Genomic DNA, 12,527 nt, shown 5'->3' with positions numbered 1-12,527 from the left:
AGAATTCCGATTCCGAATACATCAGAAGGGAAATGATATGGAGTAGCCTTTTCTCCCTTCAGATAAGTCCTTGGAAAGGGATGGAGGAATTCACTGCTGGATCTTTACTGTATTTCAAAGAAATATTGAACCCATATCAACTATGCTCATAGTAGGGACAGGGTCAATTGTCGGCATTTGAACATACTATAAGGGAATAACATATCTTCTCATACGTAACGACATCAGATAGAGGTGAATTACTTCATCCAATGCGATGGGGTATTTGAGCGTGTGTATCAGGTCAGAGATCGGGATTTCATTTCGCGTTGATGCACATTAATCACTGATGAATATATAAAGTACAGAACGGATTGAGCCCCAGGGACAGGTATATAAACCCAGTGCCTGTCCTGGAACTTGACTGCATGCTGGGCGTGTGTACGTTAGCCAAGCCTTCCATCAAGGTTCTATCCCCAATTCTGAGTATTTCATTCGGCAAACCTTGAGTGGGTCCGTGAAAGGGTTCCAAATGCTAGCGGTCAGCATTTAGCGCCCCCAAAACGGCGAGTGGGCCCGGAGTTACGAAAGTTAATGTGTTAAAAGTCCGATTTAAACCTCAACCTTGTAGCCACCGGCTGGAACTTGAGCAAGCAAGAATCTGTTAGCGGTCAGCAATCTACGTGCACTCATCTTACCGCGATCTACTATCCTCGATCACCAAGCCAGCATTTGATTGTCCAATATGAGGGCCCGCGACGCTTCCCCGCAGTCAGCAAACCCACATGTCATCTATGTCGCTGAGAAGCTCCCTGATGATGACTGGTACGGTATATCCGATGCGAAGGAACGTAGGAGGCGCCAGAACCGGTTGAATCAGAGAGTCCGTCGTAAGTCACCGTCATGATTGGTTCTGAGGACACTCGCTGATGTATAAACAGGTTTTAAGGCAAGACTCGCGCAAGCTCGTTCTATTTCTTCAAACGGACACTACCATCCAGTCATAACACGTCAAACGCCGCTGAATATAGAATCAACTGGCCAGCCCCAAAGCTTACAACCTCATCGGGAACAAGATGTAGAACCCGAACTCACAACCCTCACCCGCTTCTACAGAGCCCATAATGGCAACGAAGATAGCAGAGCAACAACCACCCGGAACACAACATCCATTCAAGCCAAAATCGATGCACTATGTGCCAAGATGCCCAGCACAGACAAAGTCAACATCCTACTAGAACAAATCGCCAAGTTCCACTCCAGCTACCGGTTGAATTGTCCGCAAGCAGATCATCTCTCACTCACGAGGATGAATGTGCATCGCGCCTTCGTCGCAAACATGGCTACTCTCGGCATTACATGGGAGTGGATGAAAGACGACTCGATATCTCCCTTCTCCCTCGGGAGGCCTGGACTTGATGACGTTGTTGCTACGACTCTACCAGATAGTCTACGTCCCACGGAGCTTCAGCGATGCAGTCCTCACCACACTTGGATTGATTTGTTTCCGTGTCCCATCATGAGGGATAATCTGATCCGGGTAGGTGATGACTGGGATGATGAGGAGTTGTGTACGGATATCATGGGGTTCTGGGATGGGACTTCCACTGGACCCTTTGGGTTGATTATCTGGGGAGAGCCTTCTGATCCTAGAAGCTGGGAAATTACAGAAGGGTTCTTGAAGAAATGGGGCTGGTTGGTACATGGGTGTGTGGATTTGATGTGGTCGACGAATCATTGGCGAGCGAAGAGAGGAGAAAGGCCGTTGTTTTCGATGACCAAGGTGTATCGTCAACTGGGTCAGACATAGTTGCATAATCTGTCTAGGAGACAAATGAAATGAGGAACATGAATCAAAGAAGACGCATTTATTCATTCTTTTAGTATCGTTCATGTCACCTGGTAGGCAGCGTACAAGTATAGTGGTTCGTTAAATTCCTGTCTGCCACAAACTTATTCCAGGGTAATCATTATATATTGTAGAGAAGGACCTATCTCTATACATATTGTAGAATTAAATAAAAACAAAACCACACGCATTACCTAGCCAGGGACCCACAGACACCACACCGTAGCTTCATACGGCTATCCCTTACTTAGCACTCGTCCTGACCAAATCTCCGAACCGAGACCCCGGCTGCGCCGCCAATTCCGCAGGGTTTCCGACCTCCACGATCTCCCCCGTGTCCATCACAACCACCCGATCAAATTCCATGATCATGTCCAGCCTATGGCTCACCGCAATAATAGTATAATGTCTGAATTCCGTCCGGATGATATCCTGCATCACTCGCTCCGTCTCATGATCCACACTGGAGCTCACCTCATCCAGCAGCAGTATCCCATTGTCTGAGCCTTTCTTTGCCCGGACACGACGTCTCAAAAGTGCACGGCCAAGCGACAGGAGTTGGCGCTGGCCGGCACTGAATGTGCCCGCACTCATGCCAGCATTCAAGCCACCACGATCCTGAACAAAGTCCCACAGCCCCACAGTGGTAAGGATGGATTGACATTCTTCAGGTGTGGAAACGGAGGAGGGGTCTAGGTTTGCTTGTACGGTGGAACCGTCTGGTAGGAACACGGCTTCCTGGGGAACTGCGATGATACGCTGGCGCAGGGTAGGTCGGTTGATTCGGTGGAGCGGAGTGTTGTCGATGGTTGCGTTCATGGCCGTTTCTGGGAGGGGGTCGAGGAGTTTGAGCAGGAGGGCAATAAGGCTGGATTTTCCGCTGCCAGTTCGTCCACAAATGGCAACATTAGAGCCGGCGCTGATAGAAAGTTGAATGTTGCGCAGGGCGAGAGTGGAAGTATCGTTGAATCCATTCTCAGCAGCGGGATTACTCCTGATGAGCATTAGCTTTGCATGGTGGCGTTTGCATGGAAAGATAGCTCCTTTACCCGTAACTTGCGGATACGCCTTTCAGCTCGACTATGCCAGTATGGGGCCACTGTTCAGAAGGGATTATGTCCTCGCTGTCTGTATCCTCTGGCTTCACGGTTTCTTTGAAAGCCCTGAGTCTTGCGATTGCTCCAATGGACGTCTCTAGTTTTGTGTAAAAAATGACAATACCGGAAATGTTATCGCCGAAGCTCATTAGAGAGACCAAAGAAGCGCCAGCGAAGGCGGAGTTTGAGTGAAGCCGGACGGCCAATATCGTCAGCACCACTGCTATCACCATTACTACAAGGTTGAGAACAAGGTTCAACCACTCTTGGATCATAAGCAGAAGATAAGCAGGCTGCTGACTACTATTGACCAGGCGAGCATTCTTCTCGACTTCGTTTGTAAGAAACCCTGTACAATCTTTAGTTAGCACGGCACTGTATCATTCGAGAACCAATTATAAAAGCAGGCATGAGGCCGATACTAGGTTGGCCTTATTGGGACGTATATGCCATAGCTTACTCACCGAAGGCTCTGATAGTCGTGATGCCCTTGAGAGTGTCAAGGAAATGCGTGCTATACGTCCCTGTCAGAACAATGAAGAACTCCCCTGGTTGACAGAAAATAGTACGAAACAATCAAACTCACTATAAGGGGCTTTTGGCTTCAAGATCCAGGAGCCTCAGTTGCCTAGATGTCCGAAGATAGAACTTCTGAACCACATAGAGCAGGGCAGCAAGGAAAGGATAACTGATGGCCAGGTACAAAGACGAAGTGAGCATGACAGCCGCTTGTCCGATCGCTTCAAAAACCTGTGAGACCCGTGTCAGAATAAATGGAGACTTTCTCCCAGGGATCTCACAGTGTCCTGTCAGAAGGTATACTTACACAAACGATGGTGTTGAGTGTCGCCTGGGGTAGCTCTGTATCTATTAAATTCAGATCCTGCGAGAACAGATTTGTCACGATTCCCGTATCCGTATTGGTAAAAAATTGAAGTGGCGCCTGGATCAATGTTCGCAAGGCTTCTTGATGGAGACCGGCCCCAGCTCGTTTCACGGCAATAATGAGGATCGCAAGCGCCGTGACAAGTAGGGATATCATGCAGCATATTTGAAACGTAGCATAGATGCTAGCGTAGTATGCAGAAGAATGCGCCGGACGGTCGGAGCCAATATCATCGGTCCAGTAGGTGAGCCCTGCACCACGAGAATGAGTCAGAAAACCAATCCCCATGCCGTTCGGTAGCCATATTATGAAATGCACGTACAAACAGTTGCAAAGTTAATGAAGAACCCCCACAGAGCGGCGAATATCACACTGCATGCGGCTACAAACAACCCCATCCTCTTGAAGTAATGCCTGTATACAGCTTTATCGCCTACCTGCCGCGATTGCTGCATATTGGATCCCAATGATGAAGTGATAGATATAGTTCTATTCAAAATGTCGTTCTTAGAGCTCCGTATTTTCCTTGTTGATGGTGCTTTCTCGTGTGTGACATCGCTTTTGCGAGTCTCCGTTAATCCTAGACGCTGAACATATCCTTGCCTTGTGGCCAGCGTGGCATAACTACCTTGCTCAACGACAGAGCCGTTGCCAAGTGCCATTATATGATCCGCCGCAGGGAGATGCCTGATACTGTGGGTGCACAAGAGAACTGTCGAGCGTCGTCGTCGGAGCAGGCCATCCGGTCCAAAGACTTTCCTGAATACTTCCTCCTCTGTGTCTGCGTCCAAACCACTGAAGATATCATCCAACACCAAAAGCTCGGAGTGCAGGTACAGAGCTCGTGCGAGAGAAACTCGCTGTTTCTGGCCTCCGGATAGAGCTATCCCGTCAGATCCAATGTTAGTTTCGTCACCCTGAGGAAGCGTGGCAAAATCGTGTTTCAGAGCTGTCGCGTCGATGACTTCTTCGTACCTCGCTTCATTGAAAGGAGAAAAGCCGACGATATTCTCCTTTATGGTCCCATTTGAGAGGAACGCAGTTTGATCGCAAAACCCAACATGAGAAGCCATAGTGCTCATGACCACATTGCCCTTGCTGAAAGGGATTTCTCCAAGCAGTGCTTTGCAAAGCGTAGATTTACCAGAGCCAACAGGTCCCACGACGATAGTGAGCGAGGCTCTAGGCAATCGGGTACTCACATCTCGCAAGACAAACTTGTCTGCCTCCCAACCAAACCAACCGTTTTTGATTTCCACGTGGTGGAGATCATCTAGACCCCCATCGAAGTTGCTTTTTTCGTTTCCTCTCACTTCGTCCGTCTCACTCGTTATTTTAGCGAAGACTTGGCGAAAATCATGATGAGTCTCACACTCCAAAAAGGCCTGTATGCGGCCTAAACAGGCTATTGCTGAGACAAGACCAGGAATAGATTGAAAAACTTGCGAAAATGGGCCAGTCAAGAGAGTGATAAAGGACAGGCTCGTAAACACCCTTGTAGCATCCAGAGTTCGTGTCGTGAAGGCAAAGGTCAGTGGCGGACTCATCAATTGTGGAATATAGGCAAGGAGGGCCGCAGTGATGGCTAGTTGGCGGAAGCGGGCACCCGCCGCTAATTCTTCGACGCGAAGCCTCTGCACGAAGTCACCAATGGCCGCAGATAGACCAGATATTTTCAAGTTCTTCATGCTGGCAATGACTGTAGCAGTGAGACCCACACGTTTTTGAACTCCTGCCATCCAGGCTCTCTGCGAGTCTCCAGTGAAGTTGGTGAGAATAGCCAAACCGGAAAAGCAAACAACAACAACACCCATAGGTGCGACAAACACGACACCAAGTCTTGTATACAACATCCAGGAAGCCAGACCAGCTTGGATGATGCTTGCCCAAATCTCGTGCAACGATCCTAAGCCCATCTTTATCCGCTCCATATCTGTACTCATGAGTGTTAGAACAGCATTGTCATCACCAGCTCCAATACGCGCTGTTGTTGCTTTTTTGTAGATCTCTGTGACAAGCATGGACGTCGCCATAGTACGCATCCGGTGATGGAAATACCTACACCGATGTATAAGTAGTCCATTCTAGTGTCAGCATGCTTTCCGGGTTATCATACCATGTGAATGCCCACGAGATAGCCAGCCCCGAATAAATCAACAGGCTAGCAGCGATGAATCCATATCCAGTGTTCGCATCGAGTCGGGGTTGGGACAAATAGTTCGACAGTCTTTCAAGAAAAAGTGGTTGACAAAGGGTGAAAGCGAGATAAGCCAGGCGTGGAATTACGGGCAAAAGAAGGGGGGCTTTCAATGTCCGCACCAGCACCTTCACAAGGCCAAACTTATCGCCCTTGAGCGTTGAATAGTCCAAGTTTTTGGAAAACTCCTCATTGAGCGAGGTAGCATCAAAGGAGCTATCCAGGGGATAGAGATCCTCGGTCGCCAGGACTTTCCTATACCCCCTCAAGAACATCCTATTCAGCCAGAAAAAGACGCCAAGCGAGAAGATACCGCTTGTTTCTTCTGGACTGTGCTTCTTTTCGTCCCAATCTATCCATCTGGACTTTTCTTGAGCTTCCAGTAGTAGAATGCATACCTTGAGGGCTAGGGCAGCACTGAATATACTACTATAGCTGGTCTCGATTCTGTTGTCTGATGACAGGAACAAAGTCCTTGCTTGAGCCGCGTCCAGGAGAAAAGTAAGAAACAAGTAGCTGTTCAGTAGTGTCGAAGGCCTCGGACTTCTGCTATGATCCAAAACACTAAGCATTATCATGAACAGGGCCGATACAAGGTTGAGGATTGAAGAAGCGATGAACATTGTGGTCACCTGGAATGACCCAACCGCGACCAGGACGAGCAGGGACAGTTCAAGACCCACATAGGTCGTGATGGCACCCTGCGATAGTCAATCTCATGATTATCTTTGTTTCTACCTGTAGGGTATCGGGGAGGACCTACCAATTTTATTAGCTGGAATAAGGGAGCATTCACAACTACAGGCTTTCGATATTGACATAACGTTCGCCATAATGACGTGACTATGAATAATGCAGACGGTATGATGGAGAAGAATAGCTGCTCAAATTGTAGGTTGAAGTCGAAGCTATTTCGATTTAGCTGGAGTAAGCTTTCTTTTCCGGTGGTGAAAGGCATTTTGCGCAAAAAGAAAGTCCCTGCCCAGAGTGGTCTTTGCTAGGGGCTATAGGCACACAGTGTGTCAGTTCTGCGCTGTCAGGGTGCTAGCAACGAGTTCAGCTGAAAGAGTTGATTATGAGGCTTAGCCCTAAAGCTACGGGTGATGCCCAGATCAAGGCCTTCCTCCTTGGAATATGGTCCATGTTATATGTTTAGAGTTTAGACAGCAAGATAACGATTTGCGGCTCTGTGACCGAGGGCGCCCGAGTCAAGGCACCAACGTTGAACTCTTCCACACCTTAGTCAAAATCCTTCCGGGATAAGCTACCAGGCAGCTAGCTTCTTGTAACTTCCTGGTTGAACACTAGCATGTTAATGCCGCTTTGTCTGGCGTATTCACCGACAGGACGCCATATTGTGGCATGTTGGCGGGATCTTCCGCCATGCCTTTAGGCAGACATACTACTACTATGATAAGGTCGAATCCTTAGGGTTGATAAGCAATCTAGGCCATGGCCTATTAATTTACGTGGGTGGGGTCATAGATGCATTGTGCCAATACCACCAAAGAGCCCTTATCAGGCATCTTCCACTTCCATTGTCCTCATCTTGTCAACCACTAAAATTGGCCAAGTGCATACAGACGGCTAACAGCACTGTGATTGGCCTCCACATATCAACTGCGCCCGATTAGCTAAGACGGCACTGTGACTTTTTTGCTCAATATCTTGCAGTTGCCATAAGCCAAGGAATAAAGTCAGGAACATCTGGTCGGATATAGCATCTTCCTACTGCAGTAGCTACAGGATACATTTCTTTTCGTCTGCTTGGTGTCAGTACTGGCGTCAGCTGTTTATTGCCTAGATATAATGCTCTACTGAATAATATGGCCATCCAGTCAGCCCTAACAATGCAGTGACCCTTTGGTGGAAAGGGTGATTACTATACGAAAACGTAAATACCCTCATAGAATATGCAACAATTAGAGGAAGAGACTCACATCGAAAAACATAAAAACATGCAGTTGACCATGGACAGTTGGCCTCATCAACCTTGTTAACCTGATTCTTTCAACAACCACGGTCATATTTTGAGCTACGGATTCAGCTTGTACCTCTTTGAAGCCACAAGAAAAACAGCAACAGGAAAAGCAACCACCATGGTTAACGGGCAAGACGCCTGGAGATACTTCTCCAACCCACCGGAAGACCAACGGCAGTATGTCGACAGGGCTCTCCACAGAGCTATGCAGGGAATTCAAAACAATGATGTGTACTTGAAAGGTTCTAACTTCTATGGTGCATTACAACAAATGATCCGAAAAAAACACGAATAACCTCCCTGAATTTGTACAGAAGCAACTTGTATACAATAAAGAACTCACTCTCGACTATCTCATGTATCTAACCCTCTCAGGGTGGGTCGATGACGCCGTCACAGAATCCGTGCTATACAATTCGCCCAACTTTCATGCTTGGAAAGACTATCATGGATGGAGAGATCGTAATGACCCCACGACCGACTATCGCACGCCTTATGATGAGAGTGAAATCCTTTATGAAGCGTCTATCACTGTTTATCGGACAACTCCCTTATATGACAGCAGCGTTACAATGAGTATCTGATTACATGAAAAACGATGCCAAGCAGGTCTATCTTACCGGGATGCGTGTTGTACGGATTTGCGACTTACACCGCCGAACCCTCCGACGCGAGGCAGTTGACATAGGGCTCTGGTGACTAGATTGAAGCCACTTGAGGACCCTCGTGGGGATAGAACTGCAGGCTCTGGATACGACAAAGACACGGCATGCTCCATTTCCGTGGAAATTGTGATTAGCATTGAAGATATAAAATCAACGTGAATCATCTATAGAGAGCCATTTAAGGTCTACATTTGGTATATAGATGATGTAGGCTTGTTGTAGTTCTCAATTCTGCGCCATATATGACAGCCTTACCATGAAGGGGCAACCTTTCTCGTATCAGCGACCCTATGATTTTACGCCAGAGTAAGCTGACTATCTTGTAATTGGGCGAAATGGGTGGATTCAGTTGATTTGTCAGATACAAGGCTTGCCGGCCCACTTAGTGACTACCCACAGGAAATTCTACTACAGGCATGTCAACTCGTTACTACTGGGGAATTATGGCGGCGGTCAGCCCAGCAGCCGCACAAATGTTGCAATGGATCAAGGGAGTGGGGGTTGCTATCGTTTGAGGCACATTGGCGAAGAAGAAGGCGTTTGAGTGGAGGCGACATGGGTTGTGGTACATTCTACCAGGTGCAGCCGTCAGCCGAGCACTAAGGTAGCCTTCATTGGCTTATGCCATAGCGCGTGCGGCATCGTCTCCGCAGCTGGTGTGTTCGAAAGGCCAATGAACTGGGATTGGCACCCGAGTCAAAGATTGGTATCACCTGACTAGTTAGTTGAAGAATCCCGCTTTTTCTTCTCACCCAGCTCCATTTGACCGCTTCACTATTTACCTAAAGGATGGGATTTGGCCTATATATTACCTTTGATAGGATAGAGTATCAATATACTCTCTTTAAGAGGATTTGCGCTTTCAAAGACGCACTCTATACACACTGCAAGAACACATCCCAACATGAGTAGTGCGAGAGATGCTGTCAAGTCTATTAGAACAGCATCTAAAGATGCGCATATCAAAGCTTCTGACAGACACAATAACAGTGTCACGGATCTTCCCGTGTAACAGTCATTTCATGTGACATAAAAGGCATGAGCAACTCCATGGGAATTGCTCTCCTCCTTCCTTAGCTTTAGCAATTTCAATGATTCATATCGAGTCTATAGAGTCGTGGTCCTCACACTTTGCTTACGATGTTCGCCGTCACGAGATTTCGAGACCCTTGACAACCTTAAGACTCATTGGACGGGATCTTATCACCCTTGCTTAGACTGCAACTTTTATTATGAGTCCGCTGAGAAACATCGAGAGCATGACATCGACAAGCATCACTTGTGTGTCAATCGGCAAGAGTTCTAAAATTTTCTGCGTAACTCAGTCAATTTTAGATGATGGAGACCTCGAAAATCTTTGCACTATCAAAATCAGCGTTCCTCCCTCTATCAAAAACCCCAATCCTCTTGAATATGGGACTGCTCCTCTCATCATCTTCTTGAATGAGGAGCAGTCCTTGCACTCCATCGCTTATCTCATCGTCGAAAGTAACAGCCACACATAAGACGAGATAGTACTCGTGGTATGCTGTCTCATCACAAATACCACACATATTGCGGGAATCTGCACCATGCGTAGCCTCAGGCTCCTCATTCAAATTCACATCGGGGTATCTCAACTTAAAGTCGTCCACATGTGTTTGAAAAGCCTCTGCGAGATTGGCTTTTCCATTTTCGAGGGTCGTCACCTTGGAGCTTTCACAGGAATACTTAGAAAGCATAAAAATATTGGACGTGGAAGGTTTGAACCAGGCCTTTCGAGCAGGGGCTCTAAGCCTCAGCTGTGCCGACAATATCTCTCCAAATGGGTTCAGTCTTGGAGATGCTGGCGTTGTTGAGCAATCCAGGATATCGCAGATAACTCTATGCATCGTATCCTCTTCGCCGTAAGAAAAGTCAAAATGTACGATGCCCCCTTTGAGGCTCGCCCATGACCAAGAAGGAGCCTGATACCTCGCTGGCCTTTGAATTGAAATGGTTTCATCCTCAGCTAATGACCTGTGCCAAGTTGAGGCTCTCCATGTTAACTGCCTCGTAAGATTGTATTGCCACAGCCCAGCAAAGTAGCTAGGCCCAAGTGCTTGGCAAAACGAAGGATGAGAAGCGAGGCCGGCTAGAGCGTTTAGTCTGTCACGCTCAAGGCTGGTAACTCTGATTGAATACGCAGTGACAAGACGCAACCAACAACTTAAAGCCTTGTCTTTATTAGAAAAAGCCTCTTCTTGGCTAAGAAGCAACGTGTGAAGATTAAAACTGTACTTTTCATCATGGTCATTATAGCCTGTGTCAAGATCATGCGGAAAATACAAGGAGTCACCAAAGGTTTTTATGCCTGCCCGACATCTCCACATAATAGTGCGTGTTGTGAAACTCAGGATACAATTGCTCAAAAGTTGTTCCTGCATGGTCCAACCGCGTTTTGAGATTGGTTCAAGACGCTCATCGTAGCAAACGGCATCTAGTTCATTAACAAATATAGTGCCAAAGACGCCAGGTTGAAGCCGCACAGGGATAGTGTAATAAGTTTCTTGGTGTACACGAGGATATAGAAACCCTGCAGAGACACTTTCTGCAGATGCTGCAACTATCGTCACAGCTGAAGAGGCATAAATCCCTTTCATCTGTGCGATTTCTTTCGTTTTGTCTTCTTCAGAATCCTGAATTATGCAGAGAGCGTCGATCCACAAATACGGTATGGACAAATTGCGGGTAGTTGCAAGAGCATCACGAATAGTAGGGGGAAGAGTTTCTTCATCCAATCCTTCGGTGAATTTTATATAATTGGAATGAGATAATTTCGGAAAGTCTTCTTTTCCCCAGCAATAGGAGAGGGTAGCATAAAGACCACGCAGGTCTTTGGATTCTAAGACCCGCGCATGTTGTCTTCCTGGAGGACAAACCTCAATGACTCTCGTAGGAAGGAGAGAGTCACGATGTAAAGTTCTGCAGCACTTATGCTCCTTGCAGTTTTTCAGCCATTCTTTAACTTGAACTCTTGCAGCATAACTATCAGTGTCTGTCCTCAGCCGCCTCGCAGTGACATAATCTGAAGCGGGATCCTGTGCTGTAGTAAAGGCGTGAAGGAAAAGGGCGGCACCTCCTCTCCATTTTTCCATTGTTGCATCGCATGAAATACTTAGGTAGAATATATTTCTGCCAGTAGGCGTGCAAGAGGGGATTGTGCTCGGTGAAAGAGATATGGTGATCCGATCTTCTGGCGCCCAATGGTCGGAAATAAAACTTCTGATATAAGCACACCAGTTGCAAGCAGCGTCTTTTATTTCATGGACAGTGGTCGTGGTCTCGGCCCTTATTTGGTTGTAGTGCGCATCATTTTGATGCAAAGTAAAGCACTGTTCAAAAGCCTTGGTGTTGAAAAAAGTCTCCCAGCATCTATCGCATACGTAGCTTGCTGGACGAGGGAAGGAGGAGTTGTCGGCAACGAACCCACTAGGATAAGATTCAAGGATTTCCATGTCAAGACACAAGCAGTGCTCATCAAAAAGATATGTGAGCAGTCCATCTGGAAGGACAAATATTCATGCGTATAGTTAGTTATACAGTATTTTTAAGGATTAGTCAGTTGCTGCCCAATGGAACTAGTAAGTTAGCAACCGGAAATTGAGTGGAGCAAGCCGCATGGGACAGGCGGTGGCGCACGGCAGAAGAGCGGTGCAATGGGAGCCGTTTCGGGCGCCCCACTTGCCGTCCGTCAGAATACTATCTAAACAACTACTTAAACAACCCTCCAAATAATCCTCTAAATGAACCCTAAAACAGCCTTACTAATAATTTGGTGTATGCCTGAAACACAAGAAAAATTTATAAAGTGACATTAATAGTTAAAAGTATTAAAATCTTCAATCCCTGTGC

The 12,527-nt window shown here is 47.1% G+C and overlaps 3 protein-coding genes across 3 annotated transcripts; 1 reads left to right on the top strand and 2 right to left on the bottom strand.

Annotated features, from left to right (window-relative positions):
* Positions 1-724: 724 nt before the first annotated feature.
* On the top strand, positions 725-1,789 carry BO83DRAFT_434310 (DUF3425 domain-containing protein; the record flags this gene model as incomplete). Its single annotated transcript, XM_025535784.1, has 2 exons — positions 725-869; positions 921-1,789. The coding sequence occupies 2 exons, from the start codon at positions 725-727 to the stop codon at positions 1,787-1,789; spliced, it is 1,014 nt and encodes a 337-aa protein (XP_025392359.1).
* Positions 1,790-1,904: 115 nt separating this feature from the next.
* BO83DRAFT_375101 (ABC multidrug transporter) lies at positions 1,905-7,101 on the bottom strand. The gene is made up of 8 exons (XM_025530376.1): positions 6,772-7,101; positions 5,928-6,709; positions 4,134-5,869; positions 3,752-4,062; positions 3,512-3,675; positions 3,390-3,439; positions 2,878-3,274; positions 1,905-2,822 (listed from the first exon to the last, which is right to left on the bottom strand). Exons 1-8 carry the CDS (start codon positions 6,964-6,966, stop codon positions 2,072-2,074), a joined length of 4,386 nt encoding a protein of 1,461 aa, XP_025392358.1. The 5' UTR covers positions 6,967-7,101; the 3' UTR covers positions 1,905-2,071.
* A 2,573-nt stretch (positions 7,102-9,674) lies between these two features.
* BO83DRAFT_405536 (HET domain-containing protein) lies at positions 9,675-12,182 on the bottom strand (the record flags this gene model as incomplete). Its single annotated transcript, XM_025533810.1, has 8 exons — positions 12,102-12,182; positions 11,896-12,062; positions 11,752-11,868; positions 11,662-11,718; positions 11,587-11,640; positions 11,500-11,562; positions 10,075-11,460; positions 9,675-9,700 (listed from the first exon to the last, which is right to left on the bottom strand). The coding sequence occupies exons 1-8, from the start codon at positions 12,128-12,130 to the stop codon at positions 9,675-9,677; spliced, it is 1,899 nt and encodes a 632-aa protein (XP_025392357.1). The 5' UTR covers positions 12,131-12,182.
* Positions 12,183-12,527: the final 345 nt, after the last annotated feature.

Source organism: Aspergillus eucalypticola (assembly GCF_003184535.1).
Source record: "Aspergillus eucalypticola CBS 122712 chromosome Unknown BO83scaffold_3, whole genome shotgun sequence".
In the NCBI taxonomy this organism is placed as follows: Eukaryota; Fungi; Ascomycota; class Eurotiomycetes; order Eurotiales; family Aspergillaceae; genus Aspergillus; species Aspergillus eucalypticola.
This window is presented reverse-complemented; position numbering and strand designations above follow the sequence as displayed.

Coding starts and splice junctions, on each gene's coding strand:
- BO83DRAFT_375101 (XM_025530376.1), bottom strand. CDS start 6,966: ATGCCTTTCACCACCGGAAAAGAAAGCTTACTCCAGCTAAATCGAAAT. Junction 3,676..3,751: donor CACTCAACACCATCGTTTGT/GTAAGTATACCT, acceptor CGGGTCTCACAG/GTTTTTGAAGCGATCGGACA. Junction 3,275..3,389: donor CACGACTATCAGAGCCTTCG/GTGAGTAAGCTA, acceptor AAGATTGTACAG/GGTTTCTTACAAACGAAGTC.